The sequence below is a fragment of the Stegostoma tigrinum genome, chromosome 4, assembly GCF_030684315.1.
Source record: "Stegostoma tigrinum isolate sSteTig4 chromosome 4, sSteTig4.hap1, whole genome shotgun sequence".
Lineage (NCBI taxonomy): Eukaryota > Metazoa > Chordata > Chondrichthyes > Orectolobiformes > Stegostomatidae > Stegostoma > Stegostoma tigrinum.
The window spans coordinates 129,379,964-129,405,865 of NC_081357.1; the positions used below are offsets into that span (position 1 = coordinate 129,379,964).

At 39.4% G+C, this 25,902-nt stretch overlaps 2 protein-coding genes across 4 annotated transcripts in view; both read right to left on the reverse strand.

Moving 5' to 3' along the window:
* The window catches only part of tmem214 (transmembrane protein 214), a 42,213-nt gene extending 41,576 nt beyond the window's left edge, over positions 1-637 (reverse strand). The window contains exon 1 of the mRNA XM_048531494.2: positions 356-637. Coding sequence (XP_048387451.1) covers positions 356-479 — 124 coding nt within the window. The 5' untranslated portion in view covers positions 480-637. The remainder of the gene's footprint in view (positions 1-355) is intronic.
* A 22,646-nt stretch (positions 638-23,283) lies between these two features.
* The window catches only part of mapre3b (microtubule-associated protein, RP/EB family, member 3b), a 52,118-nt gene continuing 49,499 nt past the window's right edge, over positions 23,284-25,902 (reverse strand). For all 3 annotated transcript variants that reach the window (XM_048531496.1, XM_059645664.1, XM_048531495.1), the window contains one exon: positions 23,284-24,090. In XM_048531496.1, the coding sequence (XP_048387453.1) occupies positions 24,022-24,090 (69 nt within the window). In that variant the 3' untranslated portion in view covers positions 23,284-24,021. The remainder of the gene's footprint in view (positions 24,091-25,902) is intronic.

Below are 25,902 nucleotides of genomic sequence, written 5' to 3' on the forward strand. Positions count from 1 at the left end.
ACTAGTGTATAGTGACCAAGTACGAAAGATAGTTAACAGACAAATAAGTTCTAGCTGAAACATAATAATATAGCCCTTCAAAAACATTATACTTCAAAGTAATTGAAGGTTGCCTTGCAGTGCTTACTGCAACCGTGGAATTTAAAATCAGTATGTTAAACTATTCAAACAGACTGTAGAGCACTTCCTGAATTTAAAGAAAAAACCAAAAAGTTGAAAGTCGGATACTGCAAGGAGTACGTTCGTTAACTACTACGGTCCGTGGCAAAGCTGAGGACAGCATCCATTCCCACCCACACAGGCCTCCTCCCGAAGGGCCCACACTGGGAAGCTCAGACAGATTTGCTCAACTCACGGACTGGATCTATCCGAGGCATGTTCTCAGACAAGGCCTTCCGCGCCGACTTCTTCTCGTTTCTTGTCAAAGTGGCTTTCTTATTTTTCTTGTTGACTATTTCCCATTTGCCAGGCGACGCCATCGCAGCAGCTGGCGCTGATGGTGATAGTGATAGTGATAACGATGGAACTGGTATCCCGGGAAGAAGGAATACCTACTTCGAGGCCGCCAGTTAAAGAGTCTCTCAAACGGCCGCTTTTCAAACAGGGCCCACCGTCCAATCAGAAACCGCCGCTAGCCCCGCAAGCGACGTGCCACGTGGCCGAATCCCTTGTGACGTCACATCGGTGGGCGGGGCATGACCATTCTGCAGTCAGTCAACGTCGCGATTGACTATCGTTCTGACTGTACATGTCAAACATAACGTAGGCTTTTCTCATAGTCATTCCTGGGACATGGGCCAGTGTTTATTGTCAGCCCCTAATTGTCACTGGAGAAGGTGGTGGTTTGCAATACCGTTTGAGAGGGAACTGCAGGATTTTGATCCAGGGACAGCCACAGTGGTGATTGGCTCAAAGGGGAACTTAAGTGGTAGTGTATCTATCTAATTGTCGCTGTGGTCCTTCTAGATGGAAGTAACCTCGGCTGGTGTGGGAGTTGAACACACACTGTTGGCGTCATTGTGCATCACAAACTGGCCGTCCAACCAGTTGGGGTTAGTATGAAAGAACTCTCCTTCTCAACTTCTCCCTTTGCCTGAGACATGGTGATCATCATATTAAACCATAACTTGTCGCTGTCCCTCTCATTATATAACAGCCCGACAATCTCTTCAGACTGTGGTGACTTTACCTTTTAGATGGATGTGGTCGTGGTTTGGAAGATGCTGTCTAAGGAGGCAAATGGTATGTTGGCCTTCGTTATGAGAGGTTTTGAGTACAGGAGCAGGGATGTATTGTTGCAGTTATACAGGGCCTTGGTGAGGCCACACCTGGAATACTATGTGCAGTTTTGGTCTTGTTTTCTGAGGAAGAATGGTGTTGCTCTTGAGGGAGTGCAGCGAAGGTTTACCAGGCTGTCAGGGGTTCGCAGGTCTGATGTATGAGGAGAGATTGACTAGGTTAGGGTTGTTCTTGCTAGAGTTCGGATGAATGAGGGGTGATCTCATAGAGACTCATAAATTTCTAACAGGACTGAGCAGGGTAAATGCAGGGAGGAGGATGTTCTCTGTTGGATGTGTCCAGAACCAGACTTCACAGAATGAGGATTCGGGTTAGACGATTTAGGCTAGAGATGAGGAGACATTTCTTCACCCAAAGAGTGGTGAGCTCGTAGAATTCATTACAACCGCAAGTAATTGAAGCCAAAACGTTGAATATATTCAAGAGGTGACTAGATGTAGCACTTGGGGCAAATGGGATCAAAGGTAATGGAGAGAAAGCAGGATTAGGCTGTTGAGTTGGACAATCAGCCATGATTGTGAAGAATGGCAGAGCAGGCTTAAAGTACCGAATGGCCTCCTCCTGCTCCTGTCTGTTATGTTTCCATGTATCTTTTAGATGGTACACACTACTGCTACTGAGTGTTGGTGATGGAAGGAGTGGATGCTCATGAATGTGATGCCAATCAGGCATTGTTCCACTGCTGATGCTTAAAAATAATCACCATTCCACATATTTAAATGTGCCAGACTGTTTTGAATCCCTGTGCTATTTTTTCAGCTAAACCAAAAGTATCTGTGGAGAGAAAGCAGAGTTAATGTTTGTAGTCTTCAGAACTTTGTTTCTGATTTACAGCATCCTTGGCTCTTTACTGTATTTACTATCTCTATTTTACTATTTCTTTAGCTTCTTTGGCAGCTCTGCCATTCTATCCCGTTTTAATGATTCACGAATCTAAGCAGTTATCATAACCAAAGATATTAATGTATTTGTGATTGAAACTATATGAATTCTGTCCACCTCTGAAGTGTCTTCATTTTACAAGATGCCGTTTGGATAGCCTGCTTTAATTTAAATTATATCCTTTTTAGGGAAGTATGTAAACTATGTGGTCAATTGGAAATTAAACTCACTGATGATTGAAAAGCTCACTAGGAGGGCTGCTTCCAGCTCCAGTTGTTACATGTTGTACATGATATGTGGGAGGAGAGAGCAGGATTGCATGCCATTATTAAATACTCTTCTAAAATGGGACTAACTTAAGCATTCTACTCATATTTGGTTTGATGAAATTTCCCAATCTGGCTGAGAAACGTGTAATAAAGTAAATTAAGAACTGAATTCCTAAATGTCGAATACCATCAAAATATCTGCTTTTCTAAAAATGAAAAGAAATACAGATTTAAATTTATGTAGCACTTTTCACAGTCTCAGGAGATCTCAAAATACTTTACATAAACTAAAGAAATTTTGACAACAGTGTAACCACTGTTGTAATTTAGTTAGGAAGATCAAACTTGTAAAGTTCTACAATGTTTTATGGGGAAATTAATTAATACTGAACTTGTTATAGCACTTTCCTTAACATAAACTAGAAAACAATTCAGGACCCATGAAAAGTTGGAGGAATTTGTGTGTCATTTTGTATTTTATGTCTTATTATCTGCCAGTGGTTAGAATGATTTTTCAGTTAAACAATATGGTGTATTTTATTTTGTCTTTTCTCAGGTGGCATTCTGCAGGGATGAACAGAAAGGGAGAGAATAACTCAGGTGTAAATAAGCAAATTGAAGCATAAGGCTGGAGAGCAGGAGTAGGATCCAGATGTTCTTAATTATCTTAACATCACTCATTAAGGACTGGGTCTCCTCTGAAGCAAAATATGTGCTTTGATGCATGCCATGAATACAGCAAGGGTGCCATGGGATTAACAATCATTCCTTAAATATATTGCATCATTAAATATATGAAACATTCACTACATTCTTCTACCTGCTCAAAAAGTTAGTAAATACTGTCTAAAATACTGACCAGACACTTGCTTTCCAGCTAAAAGTATAGACACGTTCTTTTCTGCAACTAAAGTAACAATAACATTGCAAGACATTAGTCATTTATGCTAAACCATAATGATAACATCAGTTTCTGTGGCTCTTCTGACATTGTGCTAATGTCCCAGCCACTGATGCATAAGATCTGGTTTCAAATCCCACTGATGCTGGAGGTATGAAACCAAACAGATTGGTTAAAACACACATCTAGAATTAAATATTAGTGTTATATTTGACACAATGATGCACAAAGAAATGGTAGATTATTCACTGATATAGAATATTAAAATTAATTATAAAAGGTGATTTTACAAAGTCTACCTAGAATGTGCTAAGTACACCGCTCATCATAGAACATAGTACATTACAGCACACTACAGGCCCTTCGGCCCTCAATGTTGTGCTGACCTGTCATACCAGTCTGAAGCCCATCTAACCTACACTATTCCATGTACGTCCATATGCTTATCCAATGACGACTTAAATGTACTTAAAGTTGGCAAATCTACTACCATCGCAGGCAAAGCGTTCCATTCCTTTACTACTCTCTGAGTACCTCTGACATCTGTCCTATATCTTTCACCCCTCAATTTAAAGCTATGCCCCCTCATGCTCGCCATCACCATCCTAGGAAAAAGGCTCCCCGTAGCCACCCTATCTAACCCTCTGATTATCTTATATGTCTCAATTAAGTCACCTCTCAACCTTCTTCTCTCTAACGAAAACAGCCTCAAGTCCCTCAGCCTTTCCTCGTAAGACCTTCCCTCCGTACCAGGCAACATCCTAGTAAATCTCCTAAACACCCTTTCCAAAGCTTCCACATCCTTCTTATAATGCGGCCACCAGAACTGTACGCAATACTCCAAGTGCGGCCGCACCAGAGTTTTGTACAGCTGCAGCATAACCTCATGGTTCCGGAACTCGATCCCTCTATTAATAAAAGCTAAAACACTATATGCCTTCTTAACAACCCTGTCAACCTGGGTGGCACCTTTCAAGGATCTGTGTACATGGACACCGAGATCTCTCTGCTCATCTACACTACTAAGAATCTTACCATTAGCCCAGTACTTTGCATTCCGGTTACTCCTACCAAAGTGCATCACCTCAAACTTGTCCGCATTAAACTCCATTTGCCACCTCTCAGCCCAGCTCTTCAGCTTATCTATGTCTCTCTGTAACCTACAACATCCTTCGTCACTATCCACAACTCCACCAACCTTAGTGTCGTCTGCAAATTTACTAACCCATCCTTCTACGCCCCTCATCCAGGTCGTTTATGAAAATGACGAACAGCAATGGACCCAACAGCGACCCTTGCGGTACACCACTAGTTACTGGACTCCAGGATGAACAATTCCCATCAACCACCACCCTCTGTCTTCTTTCAGCAAGCCAATTTCCGATCCAAACTGCTATATCTCCCACAATTCCATTCCTCCGCATTTTGTACAATAACCTACAGTGGGGAACCTTATCGAACGCCTTGCTGCAATCCATATACACCGCATCAACCGGTTTACTCTCATCTACCTGTTTGGTCACCTTCTCAAAGAACTCAATAAGGTTTGTGAGGCACGACCTTCCCTTTACAAAACCGTGCCGACTATCCCTAATCAGTTTATTCTTTTCTCGATGATTATAAATCCTATCTCTTATAACGTTTTCCAACACTTTATCAGCAACTGAAGTAAGGCTCACTGGTCTATAATTACCAGGGTTGTCTCTAATACCCTTCTTGAACAGGGGAACCACATTTGCTATCCTCCAGTCTTTCCTCCCACAGTCCAAAGATGTGCAGGCTTGGTGAATTGGCTATGCTAAATCGCCTGTAGTGTTCAGAGATGTGTAGGTTAGTTGGGTTATAGGGGAATGTGTCTGGGTGGGATGCTCTGAGAGTCGGTGTGGACTTGTTAGGCCGATGGGCCTGTTTCCACACTGTAGGAATTCTGTGAAGGAATTGCCGTCATTTTAAAAAGAAAGTTATTAAAATTCATTGTAAGTCATGTTTGCACAGTTGCTTTGTTCGAGAAGTGGGGGAAAGGTGTTAATGGATGGACTCACACCAGGGAGTGTATTCACAATGCGATTCAGCCAACCACAGGTTGCTGATTCGTGTTTAGTTCAACGAGTTGTGGATGACCAAGGCCATTAGTGTGAAAACAACTGTTTGATTCGCTCCTGGGAAGCTGAACAGCTTGTAGGCATGCACAATGCTAGCAGAACAGATGCTGCCTCCTTCTCTCGAGTATAATGCCTAAAGCTTGAAGAAAGCTAGTTTCTTTTTCCTCATCTGTTGCTGTAAGCTGTGACCAGCGAAGAGACTTTACAGTTAATGTACCAATTGTCTGTGCATCTTTCAAAGAAGTAAAAAGGACCTGGAGAAAAGAACTTGAAGAACTGAAAGTTCTGGTAAGCAAAAGAGTTATTTCAGCAAATTCTACAGACTGGGGTCATTCAACTGCTTCCCCTAGGATTTCTTTCCTCTCTCCATCCAATAATATTTTTTGTCGCTGCCCATTTGTATGTGTATGTATGGGGATTTAGGAGGCAATTGGAATTTAATATGAAAGTTACGTGACAATAGTTCATAGTTGTTTATCAATGGTTAAAATCTCTATATTTATAATAAACTACAGGCCTTGTTATGAACATAAACCTGGCCCATGTTTTCTGTTAGCCTGGATCTATCTGATAGGTAAATTGGGGAATTTGTGTACATTGTGATAATATTTTCATCTTTTATGACCATGCGTTGTACAGTAGGGCTTGATTTCTGGGCCACCACCACACTGAGGCTTGACAACTTCATTACTAAGTGTTGTTCAGCAGCACTTGAACTGATTTTGATCAAGTCCTTCCTCAAATCCTCCTTGTGACTTAGGTACAATGACAAGGTTGCAATATTCGCTGCAACTCTTAACCCTGAACTTGTTGGTACTTCTGTAATTCAGGCTGTGACAAAGACCTGCGCATGTTGAATATTTATTTTTAAAATTTATTTGCTGGATTAGGCATTGGACTTTCTAAAAAAAAAAGTTTTTAAGTGAAACAAGTACATGGACAAACTAAAAAATTACTTTAATAATTTGTATCATTCTAAAGTCAACATTGCACAACATCAAAATTAATGGCTATTTACGTAAATGCACATTACATTCAGAACAAAATTAATGAGTTAATGGCACAAATAGAGGTTAATGGGTATGAATCTTATAGTCATTATGGAAACATAATTGTGAGAAGATTGAAGCTGTAAATTAGATATTCAGGAGTATGTGACTTTTCCAAAGGACAGGCATAGAGTGAAGGGTGGTAAGGTAGCTTCGGTAGCATGAAATGGAATAAGTACAATAAGAAGAAATGATCCAGGATTGGATGATGTAAAATCTGTGTAAGTGGAAGTAAGAAATAACAAGGGAAGAAGATACTGGTGGGAATGTTCTGTAGGTTTCCTTGACAGTATCTATTCTGTAAGACAGAGAATAAGTCAGGAGATAATGAGGGGATGTAAAAAAAGGCAGTACATTAGTCATGAGGAGTAGGAAAGTTGACGTTTTGGGTTGTGACTTTGTGTACATTGTGATAATATTTTTATCACAGTGTGGTTCCTCCAGCATCACACTGTGTTACCTCTGACTCCAGCATCAGCAGTTCTTACTATCTCTGAGTACATTAGTCCTGGCTGTCTTTAATCTTAATGTAGATTGGGTAAGTCAAATTGGCAAAGGTAGCCATGAGGAAGAATTCAGAGTGTATTCAGGACAGTTTCCTGAAACAATATGTTGTGTATCTGACCAGGGAACAGATGATTTTGGATCTGATAATGCGTAATGAGGCAGGTTTAATATAACAATAAAGAACCATAACATGGTAGAATTTAATTTTAATTTTGAGAGGGAGCTATATGGGTCAGAAACAACTGTGCTAAACTTTAAATAAGGGTAATTATATAGCGATGAGGACAGAGTTGGCTGGAGTGGACTGGGAAAGGGATTTAGCAGAAAAGATGGTTGAGAAACAGTTAAGAAACATTTTAGAAACATTCATGACACACCTCACGGATTCTAGGAAGGGGCTGTACTGATCATGATTAATCAAAGAAATTAGAGATTGCATCACCTTAAAATAACATACAATGTAGCAAGGATTAATGGCAAACCACAGGATTAGGCAAGTTTTAAAAGCCAATAAAAGATGAACAAAAACAAGAAAAGGAAGAAATTAAGTTCTGAGGATAAACGTGTGAGTATTTTAAAAATAGACAGCAACACAAAGTGAATGTAGGCTCCTTAGAGAATCAAGCTTGGGAAATAATGGTGGGGAACCTGGAAATGGCAGTACTGTTGAATAAACTCTTTGGGGTCAGTCTTCATGGTAGAGCGCACTAATAGCATTACAAAAAATGTTAAGTAATCTAGGAGCTAAAAGAAGGAAGAAATAAACACAACGCACCAGAGAAATAAGTACTAGATAAACTAATGGGATTAAAAGCTGACATGTCACCTGGACGTGATGGGTTTCATCTGGGATTTTAAACAAAGTAAACACAGAGTAGTGGATGTACTGGTAGTAATCTTCCAAGAATCCTTAAATCCTGGAAAAGACCCAAGAAGGCATTAAAACTACTAGTATAACACGTTGATTCAAAAAAGATGGGAGGCAAAAGCAGGTATTCGTAGGCCAGATAACATCTGTAATTGCGAAAGCTTTCAAGTGTGTTGTAAAGGATGTAATAGGGACTTTGGAAATAAAGTCACAGATTCGTAGATGTGTAGAGCATGGAAACAGACTGTCTGGTCCAATTCATGCTGACCAGATATCCTAAATAAATCTAGTCCCATTTTTCAGAATTTGGCCCATATTCCTCTAAATCCTTTCTATTCATTTATCCATCCAGATGTCTGTCAAATGTTGTAATTGTACCAGCTTCCACCACTTCCTCTAGCAGCATCCTCTGTGTGAAAAAGTTGCCCCTTAGATCCCTTTTAAACCTTTCCCCTCTCACCTTAAACCTGTGTCCTTTAGTTTTGGACTCCCCCACTTGTCTATTTACTCTATCTATGCCCCTCATGATTTTATAAACCTTTATGAGGTCATCCCTCAGCCTCCAATGATCCAGGGAAAATAGCCCCAGCTCTTATTCAGCCTCTCCCTGTAGCTCAAACCCTCCAACCCTGGAAACATCCTTGTAAATCTTTTAGTCATAGAGTCATATAAATGTACAGCATGGAAACAGACCCTTCGGTCCAGTTCGTCCATGCAGACTAGATATCCTAGATAAAACTTGTCCCATTTGCCAGCATTTGGCCCATATTTCTCTAAACCCTTCCTATTCATATACCCATCCAGATGCCTTTTAATTGTTGTAATTGTACCATCCTCCACCACTTTCTCTGGCAGCTCATTCCATACACACACCACCATCTGCGTTAAAAGCTTGCCCCACAAGTCCCTTTTGTATCGGTCATCTCTCATCTTAAACCTAGGCTCTTTTATTTTGGACTGCCCCGCCCTGGGGAAAAGACCTTGCCTATTCACGCTATCCATGCCCCTCATGATTTTATAAACTACTATAAGGTCACCCCTCAACCTTCAAAGCTCCAGGGAAGATAGCCCCAGCCTCACCCTAGAGTTCAAACCAATCAACCATGGCAACATGCTCATGAATCTTCTCTGAACCCTTTCTAGTTTCACAACATCCTTCATATAGGAGGGAGACTTGAAATGCATGCAATACTCCACAAGTGGCCAAAGCAATATCTTGTACAGCCACAACATGACCTCCCAACTCCTTTACTCAATGCACTGACCAATAAAGGCAAGCATACCAGATGCCTTCTTCATTATCGTGTCTACCTGAGACTCAACTTGCAAGGAACTATGAACTGGCACTCCAAGGCCTCCTTGTTCAGTACTCTCCCCAGGACCTTACTATTACTTGCGTAGGTTCTGCCCTGATTTGCCTTTCCAAAATGTAGCACCTCATATTTATCAAAATTAAACTTCATCTGCCACTCCTCGGCCCAGTGTCCCATCTGATCAAGATCCTGTTGTACTGTGAGGTAATCTTCTTTGCTGTCCACTACACCTCCACTTTTGGTGTAATCTCCAAACTTACTAACCATACCTCCTATGTTCACATCCAAATCATTTGTATAGATGACAAAAAGCGGTGGACCCAGCACCAATTCTTGTGGCATACCACTGGTCACAGGGCTCCAATCTGAAAAGCAACCCTCTTCAACCTTCAAGCTAGTTCTGCAACCAAATAGTTAGTTCTCCCTGTATTACAAGTGACCCAACCTTGCTAACCAGTCTACCATGAGGACCCTTGTCAAATGCCTTACTGAAGTCCATACAGATTACATCCACTGCTCCGCCCTCATCAATCCTCTTCATTAGTCTACAAAATATAATCAAGCAAAGTCAACATGGCTTCATAAAGGGAATATTGGACTGAACAAATTTATTTGTTCCTGGAGGAGAGAGGAAATGGGATATAGTGAGGGGAACCCAGTAGATGTACTATATTTAGAATTCATAATGTTCAAAAGAAGGCTCTGCACTTAAGTCAAGATCCCATGTTATTAGGTGTGGTACATTAGCATGGATAAAGGATTGGCTAAATAATAGAAAAAATGATTTGCAATAAAGGATTGATTTTCAGGATGACAACCTGTAATTAATGGAATGCCACATATATCAATACTAGGGCCACAATTATTTACAACATATATTAATGACTTTGGTGAGGGAAGTGAAGGTACTGTAGCCAAGTAGCAGATGACACAGAAATAGATGGGAAGGCAAGTAATGAGGATGACATAAATAGTCTACAGAGAGATTTAAACAAGTGAATGGGCAAAAGCTTGGCAGATGAAAGATAAAACAAGCAAATGTGTGGTTATGCACATTGACAGGAAGAATAGAAGAGCTGAATATTATTTAAATGGGAAAGAAAGAAAACTGCAGCAGATAGTGATTTGGGTCCTTGAATATAAATCACAAAACACCATATTCATGCTTAGCAGGTAATAAGGAAGCAAATGGGCTGTTCACCTTCATTTCAAAGGAAATAGAGTACAAAAGTAGGCAAATTTGCTAAAACTATATGAGGCATGAATTAGACAATTCTTGGAATACTCTGACCGGTTTGGCCCCTTTACCTAAAGAAAGGTGGACTGGCAGTCCAGAAAATGTTCACCCGTCTTCATCTGGTTGCATCGCTACCAAAATCTAGAACTAAAAATAGGTGTTTTAAGTTTTTTGCCACATATATTCATCAAGGTGCAGAGGCACTGATTATTCCAATAAGCTGTCCAAGTGCCTTATGTTAAAGATATCAAATACATCAATATTTAATTCAACAACACAGGCATAATGCAGTTATATAACAATAGAGCACAAAACCAGTTGTATTTGAGTTTTCTGTGCCATTTTATTCTGATTTGAGATTCAATTCATCTATATCAGACAAAATGGGCCATAACCCAAGGCTACATAATTAGAATCTTTTAATTGTACTGGTTCAGGAATACATTTCAAATTGTGCTTATTTTCTATGGTGCACAAATGCTAGGAGGCATATTTTAAATTATTGATTTTTCATATCAAAATATATTTAATTTATTTACAAACTGATTAGTACACACCAATTGAACTACAAAATGGCTGAGTTTAATTCTTTTCAAAGTCATTCTCAGCAATTTTTAAATCAGCATTTTCACTGGTGGAAAATTAGACGCATTCTGATAGATACTTGTGATCTTTTCTCAGCTAAATACATAGAAATGCTTGACATTACCATTTTATACTTCAAAAATAATTTGGAATGGAAGGAGAAATAAAAGAATCAGTTACACACTTTTATTCTTCCTGATTCATGGAAAATTCAACCTGAAGGATTATGCAAACCAATTTTAGTGGAACCTTGAAACATAGTCTAACCAATGCAATTTCACGGGCATTTTGGACACCATTGCTTGCAAAGCAGAAACTCTACCCCATAACATGATCTAAATGTGCACATTCTGGCGCAGACATCCACTTTTCACTGCCACCGCTGTAAGTTTTAGCGTAAAGAGTACATACCTACTTTGGTCTCAAGATATAGAGCCTTTTTACAATTCAGTCTGTAGGCTAGGAGCTGAGCTTTCTCTCTGCCCTACTCTGAACCCACATGCATGAATAAACTGCTGTACTTGCTCCATCCTATCTTGGCTTACATTAAGCAACGCTGCTTGCAGAGGCAGATACAGAATTCTTGGGGGCTCAGAACAGCAGGAACATTCAGGGCTCTGAAGCACCCATAGGTCTCAGCCCATTTCTCGCTGCAGTAGCAGGAAATCAAGATTTCACCATCTGCTAGGGGGAGAAATAGCAGGCTGTACAGTCTTTAAATTCACCAGCTTCAATACTCTCCCTCGTTCTGTTAAGGCAGTTGAACTTACAGTGCTATCCTTGTCTCTTCTTGGTGCTTTTCTTCAACTTCTTGAAGATTTCCTTTTAGGTCCAGAAAAAGTCAATTTTGATCTTACTCTGTTACTTATCGACTGACTAAAGACAGATCCTTAACATGCCATCTTGATATTCAGTTAAGAACTGAAGCAGAATTTTTAGATTCCAACCATGAAACCAGACTTTCCAAATATTGGAGGTAATAATTTTAAAAATGTTCCAACCTTTGCTTATTACATTTATGTCCTTTATCAATGTTGCCTGGCTCAGTCTTTTTACTAGTACAAAATAAGAATTATTCCTGTTTTATGTTGTACTATATGTACCTGCAAATTGGGAGCACCTGCCACTTTGATTGGTTGTGGTTAAACATAATTAAGTACAGGGCTAGGTCTTTATAAATAATAAAATATGAAAAATATTCCCTTAAGAGATCAAATTCTACAAAGCTGGTTAGTGTTTTTTTTATCAGCTGCAACCCATATTAAGCGTGTTGCCAATAGCCTATATTAAAACAAAGGAGCTTGAATATAGAGAACAACAGAGCAGCCTTTGGTACTCAAGGGGAGAAGATTTCCATAATTATCTTTTGCTGAACTCTTGGGAGAAAAAAAAATTGCAGAACACACATACTTTGTCTTCAAACTGAAATGGAGAAAAGGTTGCTGAGATGACATATTCAGTTTTGTACCGTTTTTAAGAAAGTTTACCACATATCAGTGCAGTTAGATTTCCAATAATTTTGTGTTGAAAGAATAAAACTGCTACTCGATGAGAAAAAGGCAGTGGTATAGAATATGCTGCAAATAAACAAAAGTAATATCTCAGCTGCAATCCATCATCAGAATTGCCCAGAAACAGCAAAAAGTTTGCTTAATTCTTGCTGTTATTCGTTTCAGTAAGAATAGGAAAAGTTTCATTTGTCTGAAGTGTTCAGCTGGGCAGCAATAAAGAACTCCCACGCTTTCTCCTCCAAGTCTAGCAGGGAGGGAACATTTTAAGCACAGAGCAGAAAGGTCAGCAGTTAACACATTAATGTTGTAATTAATTTTAGCCAAACTGCAATACTCGAATTCTGAAGTCCCAGAATCAGAGTTATAAAATTACTATAGTGTTGAAGGTGTATGAAGATTTTTTGAGAATTGCTATTCAGATCTCAGAATAGGTACAGCACAGAAGGAGGCCATTCAGCACATTGTCGCTGCATCGACCCTCTGAATAAACACCTCACTTAATGCCATTTTCCAGCATACTCCCCATAAAAGAAAGCAGGGTTAAGCCTGAGTACCTTTTGAATTTATCAACTAAGTCTGCCTCCAGCCCATTCTCAAGCAGTGCATTCCACATTCTAACTATTTACTGCCTGAGAAAACTTTTTCTTATATTACCTTAAACATAGGGGAGGTGATAGGTATTACCACTAGACTGATAATCCAGAAACTCAGCTAAATTTGTGAGGATAACAAAGTGTGGAGCTGGATAAACACAGCAGGCCAAGCAGCATCTTAGGAGCACAAAAGCTGATGTTTTGACCTGGGTTCAAATCTGGCCAGGGCAGATAGTGGAATTTGAATTCAGTAAAAGATTATAGAATTAAGGATCTAACGATGCCGAATTAGTTGTTGGGGAAAAAACCCCATCTAGTTCACTAATGTCCTTTAGGGAAGGAGATCTGCTGTCCTTACCTGGTTTGGCCTATATATGATTCCAGACCCACAGGAATGTGGTTGACTCTTAACTGCCCTCTGAAATAAATGCTGGCCTAGTCAGAGATGCCCACATCCCATGAGTAAATGAAAGAAATTTGCTTCTTTTGCTAATTACTTAAAATCTGTGCCCTCTCATTCTCAATTCTTTCATAAATGGGAATGATTTTTTTCCAATCTTTCTCTGTCCACATGCCTCATGATTTTGAGTATGTTTGCTGGATATCCTTTCAGCTTTCTCTTCTCCAAGGAGAACACGTTCTCCAATTTATATTGTAACATTCCAGATATGTATTGTTGATCACGTCAACACCATGTGCTATGGTAATTGTGAATAGTGTGAAAGACTATAACATAAGCTGGTTCTTAAATAAAGAAAATGGTCAAACTGGGAGCTTACGGCAAAAATAGATATTGCTGGAAATATCCAACAGGTTGCTTGGCTAATGGTAAGGATGAAGTTTGGTTAATGTGTAAGGAGATAGAGACATGAAAATGAAGCACTGGTGCTTGAGAAAACAGACACTGATACGGAGGATTGATAAACCTTTAATCAAATGTTTTATCTACTAAATACTTGCTTTGTGTCAGATTACAGCATCCTTCTGAATTAATGATCTGGCAACGTACATGAAGTGACACCAACAACTGCTCTTTCACAACAGGTGCTTAGGCAGTGCTTCTATCTCTAAATAAAAGTCAAAATCCCAGGAGAACAAAAGGCTGCAAGAACAGAAAATTGTGGATATACTCTGTAGTTCTCACTGCATCTAAGAAGAGATAAACAGAGTGATTGTGTGAAACTGCTAACCTTTTGTCATAAACTGCCACATGAGACTGGATAGCACAGGTACAGGATGTGAGTTTGCTCGCTGAGCTGGAAGGTTAGTTTTCAGACGTTTTGTCACCATTCTCGGTAACATCATCACTGAGCCTCCGACGAAGCGCTGGTGTTATGTCCCGCTTTCTATTTGTCTGGTTAGGTTTCCTTGGGTTGGTGATGTCATTTCCTGCACTTCGTCAGAGGCTCACTGATGATGTTACCTAGAATGGTGATGAAATGTCTGAAAACTAACCTTCCAGCTCAGCGAGCAAACTCACATCCAGAACTAAAGGTTTTATCAGTGTAAAGAAGAGGTGACATTTTAGGTCAGACAATGCATGTTAGGTGTGAGCCTTCTTTAGAATCTGTTTGTGTTTTGGTTTGGAGTCAGATTGGTTTTATTTCTAAAGTAGGAATTTATAAATTGCCACATTGACTGTCGATAAATTGTGTGCTTTTTGAACAAAATAGAATGTATCTACAAATACAAATTCAGCCGATTTATATATATTTGTGTGTGTGTGTCTGAGGCAGAGAGTGTGCACTTGAGAGACAGATGTGTGTGTGTGAGAGAGAGAGAGATGGGGCCACCTGTAGTGCGACATGAACCCAAGATCCCAGTTGAGGCCAACATGGGCACCAAACTTGGCTGTCAGCTTCTGCTCAGTGACTCTGTGTTGTTGTGTATCCTGAAGTCCAGCTTGGAGGATGTTTACCCAAAGATCCAAAGCCAAACGTCCTTAACTGCTGAAGTGTTGTCCTCTAATTCTCACCTTCAAACAACCACCAAACCTTAAACAATCTTCAGGACAACATCAAACACAACACTGTACAACCCTGTCATGGTAACCTCTACAAGGCAGGTCAGATCATCTACATGGACGCTACCATCACACGTGGGAACACCACCCACCACGTACATGGCAGATACTCATGTGACTTGGCCAATGTTGTCTATCTCATACGCTGCAGCAAGGACGCCCTGAGGCACGGTATATTGGTGAGACGATGCAGACCCTACAATAACAGATGAGTGAACATTACACAACAGTCACCAGACAGGCATGTTCCCTCTCAGTAGGGGAACACTTCAGCAGTCAAGGACATTCGGCCTCGGATCTTTGGGTAAATGTCCTCCAAAGCGGACTGCAGGATGTACAACAACTCAGAGTTGCTGAGCAGAGATTGATAACCAAGTTCGGTAATTATGAGGGCAACCTCAACCAGGATCTTGGGATCATGTTGTACTTCAGGTGATCCTGTAGTTCAAAAGGTCAGCTTATTACCACCTTGTCATAGGCAATTAGTAATGCTTAACCAAAGCTGTCCTTGCTCGCATGTACACATCCCATAAATGAATAATAATGAAACAACTGTACTTTCCCACATGACAAATTGAAAATACAACCTCCAACCGCTCCATTATCTGCCATACTGGACCACCAGCCAAACTCAAACTTTGGTATCAGATTTGTGATTTATATATAGCTTAATACCATTTATTTTATATATTTAACTAGTGGCATGAGGGTTCTGTGTGTCTAAAGAGGTCTCATGATTAATTGAAAGGTTTTTTTTGTAACCATGGTGATTTCTACTAAAACACATTATTAGTGAGATAGTTTTTGGAGAGGAATGTGATTTTATTTATGGAAAAGAAATAAGTTTCATGTCTGATGATATGTAGATGCAATAGCTCAAGAAGATCATTATCAGCCATAGCCTGAATACAAACAACATGTATCCGGTTATTCAGAAACAAGCTAGAACTTTCCAGGAATGCAATTTTCAAAGGTAAGCAAGTGATTATTCTACAACCTCTATGTCAATAATATGCCAACTATTTACACATGGGAAAAACCAAAAGATGGTCATATGGCCCGGCCTCAATGAGAATATTGATCAAATTGTGCGAAACCTATGAAATCCGTCAACTTCAACAATAAGAGAATCTCTCCTTCCACACCAAACTTCTTCTGAATCACGGTATAGGATTGCCACTGACATTTTCCATGTCCAAGGACTTGACTATATTTTGGTGACAATTTAATTAAATTTCTTTTTAACAGACAAATGGAAGATACCACTAGTGCAACAGCTGTTGACACTTTCTGTGCCATATTCAATGTGCTAAGCATCACACTACAAATTGAACAATTGTGGTCTGCAGCACCAGCGCTGCCTTCAAGATAGTTAGCAAGTGTGTTCAACAAATTACTTGTTCTCCTCACTACCCTCAGTCTAATGAGCTCGCAGAATGCACTGTTCATATTGCAATGGCCACTGTTATTAAATGTAAAGCAACCTGTCAAGATTTATGCGTAGTATTATTAAATTTACAAGCTAGTACTTCGGGCAATAATTCACATATCCCAGCAATTTTCACGTTTGCAAGACAGATCTACACAGTTCTTTGCTTGCACATTCTTACCACCCAACTATATGTAAACAATGTGTTGTTGGAATGATGGGACAAGATGGGCAGGAAGTCAATGAACATGCAGTTATTCCAAATTGAAACAGGACAAGGCATGATTTCAAGATCTTCCTACAGGTACATGGGTTCATGGAAATGTGCATTACTGTTGTGTCCAGCCCAGATCATACAGCATCATTACAAAAAATGGTCACATTCTCTGACAAGACAGATGACATAGTTGAGGTGTATATGATCAATCATTCATCATAGACAAAGATGATCCAGACACAAAATATTGATAAGACCTTCAATTTTTCCCATTTTTGGTTTGGAGCTGAGGGTTGAAATTAAACTTTGGCCTTTGAGCAGCAACTTGTTTCAGAAAGGAAGACAGACAAAACAAACTGATGTTATGGGAACAAGCCTGGAGAGAGAATATCAAGTGGATTATGTTCTTACGATAGATATTTAGGCACTGAGCTGGGTTGCTCAGGGACTAGCAGATGGTTGGATGCTGAATGTGTCAATCAAGTGTTGAATGGTGCTGGCCAGGCAATCAAAGAGAATGTTGAAGAATAACAGTTTGAACTTACTAAATAAAAACCAAAAGAACTGCGGATGCTGTAAATCAGGAATAAAAACTAAGATGTTGGAAAAACTTAGTAGGTCTGGCAGCTTCTGTGAAGAAAAAAAATCAGCGTTAACATTTTAGGGTCCAGTGACCTTTCCTCAGGAACCAGTTCCAGAACATTAACTCTGACTTTCCCTTCATAAAGGCTGCCAGACCGGCTGACCTTCTCCAGCAACTTCTGTTTTTATCACAGTTTGAACTTGTTTGGTGAGACTTTTGGGGCAGAAGGAATGGTGTGTGAAAGCTGCATGACAGGAAACCCTTTTGAGTTCCATTCTCTCTACTTTTGTACCCAGGTTCAGAACTATTGAATGTTTGTTCCTGATTTACAGCATTTGCAGTTCTTTCTTTTTATTTATTAAGTTCAAACTGTTATTCAAGCAGGGAGATCATACTAGAATATTATAAAGCACTAGTAATATCACAAAGGGAATACAGTTCTGGCCACTTCATTACAGGAATGATGTGATCATACACGAGAAGATTTGAGGGAGATTCACAAGGATGATGTTACAAGCCAGGAACTGAATAGGCTGAAGTGGATTTCTTTGGATCAGTGGAGAATTGAGATGTATAAACTTTTGACTTATTTGGTGAGGCAGGACTCAATTCTGTTCTCAGAGAGAAGAAATAACCAGAGACACAGATTTAAAGAAATTAGCAGAAGGATTAGAGGGGAATTGAGGTGTTCTACTTTTCACTTGAGGATGGTAGGAGTTCATAGCTCACTGCCTGAAATGGTGGTTAAAGTAGAAATCCTTACTGCATTAAAAGAAAGAGAGATAACGAAGTGTGTTAGTGAGTTTTGAGAAGATTGTGGCTCAGGTTGAGGTTCTGGATGTGAGTTTGCTCGCTGAGCTGGAAGGTTAGTTTTCAGAAGTTTCATCACCATTCTAGGTAGCATCATCAGTGAGCCTCCGACGAAGCGCTGGTGTAATGTCCCGCTTTCTAGGAGGAGGAAAACAACAACAAACTGCCATTCCTGGATGTCACAGTAGAGCGAACAGCCAATGGGGAACTTCAAACCAGCGTCTACAGGAAAACAACACATACGGACCAAATACTGAACTACAGGAGCAACCATCCCAACACCCACAAACGAAGCTGCATTAGAACATTAGTCCAACGAGCCACCACACACTGCAGCACAGAGGAACTACGAAGAGCAGAAGAAAATCACCTATACAGCGTATTCAAAAAGAATGGGTACCCTATGAACACAGTCCGCCGATTCCTCAGCAATAAACCCAAACAAACAGACAAAACGGGCTCAGAAACCATAATCACTCTCCCCTACATCAAAGGCATTTCCGAAATGACTGCCAGACTACTCGGACCTCTTGGCATCAGGGTAGCCCACAAACCCACCAACACACTAAAACAGCAGCTAATGAACTTAAAAGACCCTATACAGACAACAAATAAAACGAACGTCATCTACAAAATACCTTGCAAGAACTGTGACAAACACTACATTGGGCAAACTGGCAGAAAGCTAGCCACCAGGATACATGAACATCAACTAGCCACAAAACGACATGACCCACTATCACTCGTATCCTTACATACAGATGAGGAAGGACACCACTTTGATTGGGACAACACATCCATCCTAGGACAAGCCAAACAGAGACATGCACGAGGATTCCTAGAAGCATGGCGTTCCAGCCGGAACTCCATCAACAAACACATTGGCTCCAAATCAATCTACCATCCCCTGAGAAAAAGAACAGGAAATGACATCACCAACCCAAGGAAACCTAACCAGATAAATAGAAAGCGGGACATAACACCAGCGCTTCGTCGGAGGCTCACTGATGATGTTACCTAGAATGGTGACGAAACGTCTGAAAACGAACCTTCCAGCTCAGCGAGCAAAGTCACATCCAGAACGAAGTGTGTAGCTGGATGAACACAGCAGGCCAAGCAGCATCTCAGGAGCACAAAAGTTGACGTTTTGGGCCTAGACCCTTCATCAGAGAGATGAAGGGTCTGGGCTCGAAATGTCAGCTTTTGTGCTCCTGAGATGCTGCTTGGCCTGCTGTGTTCATCCAGCTACACACTTTGTTATCTTGGATTCTCCAGCATCTGCAGTTCCCATTATCTCTGCATTAAAAGAAACCTTTGATTTGCATTTGACATGCCATGACTTGACAGAGAACCAACAGCTAGTTGTTTGGATTAAATTGGATAGCTATTTTTCAGCACACACAGTGAATAGTCTCCTTCTACTATAAATCTTTCTCTATGGAATCAATCCTAACATTCCAAAAATTTTTTTGAAAACTCATGGTAATAAAATTATTTATTCCATTAACATTACCTGTCAGTTTTTCTACATATTTCCTCTGAACCTTAAAACATTTCTTTATTTTCACTGCGATTGGATGCATTTGTACGGACCTGAAGTGACTGTGCAGTTGACGGCTAGACTCTACATTTCCATCAGCTGTATCCCAAGAACTGCTGATATGATTGGATCCATAATTGTTAATAGTTGCACAGAAAAACAATGGGAAATTATACTGAAAAACAAACTCTGAAAGGTGTACTTCCTGCAAAAAATAAATGGCAATAACACTGTTAACTCAGTGGCAGAACTGGATTTGGGAGAGTTACAAATATTACAATCTTGTTCAAAGGGAGAAAGGTCAACCAGACCAGCTTTACACCAGTAGGAGCAAATTACTGCATAGATGCTGGAATCTGTGCCAGAAACAAAAAGTGCTGGAGATCAAAACAAGAGAGGCAGCGTCATGGAAAAAAAAGCAAGCTAACGTTTTGAGTCTAGATGACTCTTCATCAGAGCTTCACTTCAGCGCCAGCATTTTTTGTTTTCAGCTTTACATCAGTGGTGGTGTAAGACAAAATTTCCACTTGAAAGGAGGAAGAACTTCTGCATAATTTGATAGAACAAAGAAACGTCCACATTTGGGTGAACAAATCTGATCTGGCAGCAGGAATGAGAAGAGTTTCCCAAATAATTATCCACAAGTTTAGTCTGACAGTCGAGATGATGAACCTGGTCAGATTTTAAACTGTGTTCAGTTAGAGCGTCACATCACTGAAAGAGATATTGGGACCTTGGACAAAGTGCATTGCAGAATCATCACAATGACACAGGCCAAAAGTATTAAACAAGGAGAGACTGCACAGATTGGGCTTATAGTCTCTTAATATTTAAAAAAAACTGAAACATGTAGGGTAGTGGAACTGATTTAGCAGATAGACTGAAACTATTTTGTCTGGTGTGTGTGTTGGTGGCTGGGTAGAGACAGTCCAGAACAAGAGAGCCATAACCTTAAAATTAGAACTAGGGTAATCAGGATTTATATCAAACAGCAATTTTTCATAAAGTTGTACCAGTCTACTTGAGACAGAGCTGCTGAGGCCAAGTCAGTTGATAATTTCAAATCTGAATGGTACATTAGGCAGGAAGTTAGTCAAGATTTGATCAGCCACGAGTTAACTGTAACAGTACAACAGGCTCAAGAAGCCAAATGGTATTTAACTGTTCTTTACCAATCTACATGGCGGAACTTTGGGAATAATAGTAGCAGGATCCAGTTGACCTGCAGACAAACAAATCCCAAAAGTGAAAGATAGGGCAGCATGCCCAAAATCAGTGTTCTGAATCCGGACATCCAGCAAACAGTTAAAGAAGTAAGCTGCTGAGGCACAAAAGAGTTAAATTATTGATTAAATTGTATGTAACAATAAATAATTTATAATTGTTTAAAGAAAACGCACAAACGGACAAAGGAGTAAAAGGAAGAGAACAGGATGCCTCAAACAATTCAACCAATTTACCTAATAAAATATTTATCACTGAAAATAAAATTTAGGTCAAAATATTAAAACAAAGCCTTTTGGAACTTGATGTACAAAATGGAGTCTAAAAATAATTTTAAATCCTTTTATATGCTCAGTTGTGAACTCAGGATCACATTCATAAAGCTAAATTCTATCACAAATAGACATTAATGGGAAAGTTAACACCAAAGTTCAACAAAAACGTAACTCAAAGGAATCAAGTTCCTTAGAAAAAAGATACATCCATATGTGAAAAATTTATGAAACAACTGATATACATAAGGTAGCATTATGGCTCACTAGTTGGTACTGCTGCCTCACAGCATCAGGAACCTGGGTTCAATTCCAGCCTCAGGCAACTGTCTCTGTAGAGTCTGCAGGCACTTTCTCCCAGTCTAAATATATGCAGGTTAGGTGGACTAGCGATGCTAAATTGCCCATAGTGTCCAGGGATGTATGGATTACCCATGGGAATGCAGGGTTACATGGATAGGGTAGGGGATAGAACCTGGGTGGGATGCTCTTCAGAATATTGGTGTGGACTTGTTGGGCTGAATGGCCTGTTTCCACAGGATCCCTTAAACTAGGCAGGAAGAGAATTAGATGAACAAATGACAAGATCAGCTCTCAAAGAATTTCAATGCAAGTGTTCCCTGAATAATGAGAATTACATCTTGTGCCAGTCAGTACTGATGCTTTCAGGCGGAAAAAGCTACAATCCTTCCAATGCAGGACAAATCTGTTCTTGAATTTGTTCGTGTCCTCCTCTCAAAAGACTTTCAACAGGATCATTTGACGGGAAAGTTCATTCATGATGGTGTTTACTGTTAATGTGCTGGAATAACTTTGGCACTTATTCTACTCAGTTTTAATCTAGTGCCAAATCAAGTCAATCTCCAAGTATTCAACAGCACTAACAACATCATGCAGAATAAGTACTTTAGCACATCCCAACAGACAGTACATGAAGTGGTGAATAATTTAGTCTGTCTAACTACTGGAGTGCCAAAATGTGTCTGGGTCATGAACGAGATTCATGTAGAAGCTGAAGTGTCAAGCCTTTAAAAAATGCAAAATGTTAAATCATAACGGAGCAATACGATATTCAACAAAGAAGTGGCTTTCATAGAAAGTGAGGCAGTTTGGCCCTAATTGTGTACTTAATGTGGTATTAAAGCCCAGTTACAACTCTTATAAAAGATAATCTTGGATGTATACATGTTCTGGGAGGATTTCAACTGTGCAGTTTGTGAGAAGGGGAGAATTACCAGCAATTTTTGTTTTTAATTGCTTTTGTGCAGATTTGAAGTTGCTGTCAGCGTCAAGACTAAAGTGATGAACACTGACAGTTTGCTTGTTAATACTATCAAACTCTGGGGCATTACTTTTAGGTCTGTGTCATTAGTCATACATTTAAACATCTTCCGGTTTCAGAATTCAAGAATATTTGTGCCCATATTTGTACACGTCTGGCATCGTCATATTTATCTTGCCAAATTGTCTACATTCCTCTCAGAACACACATATCGGTAGGTTGATGTGATTTTGCATTTTGTGTGCAGTACATCCCACACGAGTTACTATATTTCATGTGTTAACTGATTCAGTAGCTGATAATTTGATATTAATTGCAGTAGATCCTTTCAGGAAAAATTTGACAGTAATCAGGGATGGCCCAGGGGTATTATTGCTGGACTGTTACCTAGAGACCAAAGTCATGTTCTGGGCATCTGGGTTACAATCTCACCATGGCAGATCGTGGAATTTGAATTCAATCAAAAAAAAATTAATGGTGACCATGAATCCATTGTCGATTTTCTGAAAAACTGCAGACAATTAGGGATGGGCAATAAACACTGGCCTAGTCAGTGACGCCCTCATCCAGTGAATGAATTTTAAAAAATTAAACTTACTACTGAAATTACCATCCAATGAAATTACAGGAAATATTTACAAGCTGCCCCACATGCACAGTTATCATTTGTGAAGATGGAAGTCAAAATGAAGTAATCTTTCTTTAGCAAGCGAAGCAAGTTGTACAGAATTATTCATGTAATTTCATGTTTAGTTTGTAAGATGGAGAATAAAAACAAGCTACGTCCTTCAGTCATTTTCACATTTATTTTAAATAAAACTTCACAGATGCAAGTTTCTTCGCACACTAGTGTCATGGGCACAGTATAAGAAGGTGCTGCAATGAGATGTCAAAGGCATATTTTAGTGGTTTCTGATGAAAAGCAGCCGGAACCAAGTTAATTTGATCGATGTTGCATCATAAAAGCATCCCTTATTCTCATGTTTATAGCAAACTATAATAAATAAATTCTCTTAAAAGCACTATTGAACTTTAGACTCCAGACTTTTCACTCTGCAAAACCAGTTCGATTTCCTGTGTTTAAAAGTCAGCAATTTGCACAAAACCATAAAGACATTTTCTGTGTCACAGGTTATCTACTAAAATCTCAGGTCTTTCAGTTGTCAGAAAATGCTCCCAAGTATATCCAAGCTGTTTCAATTTTAAAAGAAACCCGAACTACATGCTGCATATAACACAAAGGCAATCAACTTGCATCATGAATTTCCGAATACTTTCAAACCAAAGTGCAAGTTATTCATTTAAGAAAAATATACAAATTAAATATCTTTTATAATACAGTCTGCCAGTAATAGTGATGGATATGACAGCTTTAGCAATCTGTGATACAGAATGCAGAGAATTATTGTGATTGTGCTGTGGCTGTACAAACTTAATTGAAAATAATGTTAGTAAACAGCCTGGGTAGGGATCTCAATCACAGAGAGAAGACAGATAGGGAGAAATGGGTAATAATTATCTACACTTAGTATTCATCCTGGTCATCATCTGGGTGATTTATAATGTCATCATCTTCTGGAGGAGCAAATCCTTCCTGTCAAACAAAATCACAACAGAAAACTAATTCAGTAGCATGAAACATACAACTCACGTTTATACAGCCCTTCCATACGATAAATGCCTCAAGGTACTGCCAAAAAGCAAGATTAAACAGAATCTGACTCAGATATTTGAAAATTGACTATTTTGCATTACTGGAATGCATCTGCTGCCAATGGATGTGCCATTGTGCTTTGTAAATATATTATCACAAGATACCACACTGACACTAACAATTTTAAAGAAATATTCATTAGTGAGCAAATTAAGTACAAAATTATGTACGAATTATGTACAAGGGAGCATAGCTACAAAGTGAGGGGTGACAGATTTAAGACAGATGTCAGAGGCAGGTTCTTTACTCAGAGAGTGGTAAGGGCGTGGAACGCCCTGCCTGCCAATGTAGTTAACTCAGCCACATTAGGGGCATTTAAACAGTCCTTGGATAAACATATGGATAATGATGGGATAGTGTAGGGGGAGGGGCTTAGATTAGTTCACAGGTCGGCGCAACATCGCAGGCCGAAGGGCCTGTTCTGTGGGGTATTGTTCTATGTTAAGTTCATCTCCAAAGCAATAAATGTCAATGCAAACTGATAATTTGATTCGCTGGACCTCAGATAAAGTAATAATTGAATTAAGCACAAGATGTCTTGGAAAAGGTGCTGAATTTCCTCCAAATTGTGGCTCCACATACGTTTTTGACCAACAGCAAAACATATCTGGATTAAAATTTTTGTGGAAATACAGAAATGCACTATGACATTCATTCACTCATATCTGTGCTGGCTCTTAAAAGAGCAATGTTGTTAGTCCCACATCCTAGTCTTTTTGTATATAATTCGGTAAGCTTCTTATTCTTGAGTCTCTATTTAATTCCCTTTTAAAACTAGTTATTGAGTCAGCCCCCACTTTCCTTCCAGGTAGGACATTCCAGATTGTGACAAGTGAGTAAAAACATGTTTCTTCACTCCTCTAGATTTTCTGCAATGATTTCAAACCTATATCTACAACCTTTATTTATAGAATCACCGGAGAGATTAGGTTTTGAAAGGTTTTCCCAATCATATCTCGAAAAGTTATATTTAGTCTGTTAAAAGAAGAACAGTCCTAACATCTCCATTCTCTTCTTAATTGAAACTCCATATCCCTTATCGTCCTCTGTATCATTTCCCAGATCTTTACATCTTTGCTTAAGTGCAGACTAAAGTTTGATTAATTCCCCCAGGCTTCATTTTACCAATTTGTTATAGTTAAAATAAGAGATACAAAAAGGGTTTTCTTCATAAAGGGTTAGATGAAGCAGAAATAAATTAGCTGGCTGCCAAATTTATTACTTAGAGGGAGTTGTACCACATCACAAATTAGTGTGGACTATCTATTCTCACCAACTTCAATATCAGTTGAAGTAACATTAAATGTTGGTCATAATGCAAAACAAGACAGTACACATTTAATAAAAGCATCAAGATCATAAACGGATGATTTCTTACATTTAAGATCTAAGTTATACAGGTAAAAGGCTATACCGGGAATCACAGAACTATGAAAATCAACGGGGATACATTAGTAAAATATGCATACGTGATAATGAGTTAATGGCACATTTCAAATCTTCCACTAGATCAAGGGAGCAGTTGGGCAATGCCGAGACTGGAGGGAACTAAGTGGCCAATTAAGGCTGGCAAACTCAAGTTTTCCAGAAAGTACCGTCTCTAAATACCTTCTAGAGAAGAGAAAAACTTGTAGTAAATAATGTACAGCTAAGAAAGAGGTCATTTTGCCAACTAGTCTATGCTCCACTTGA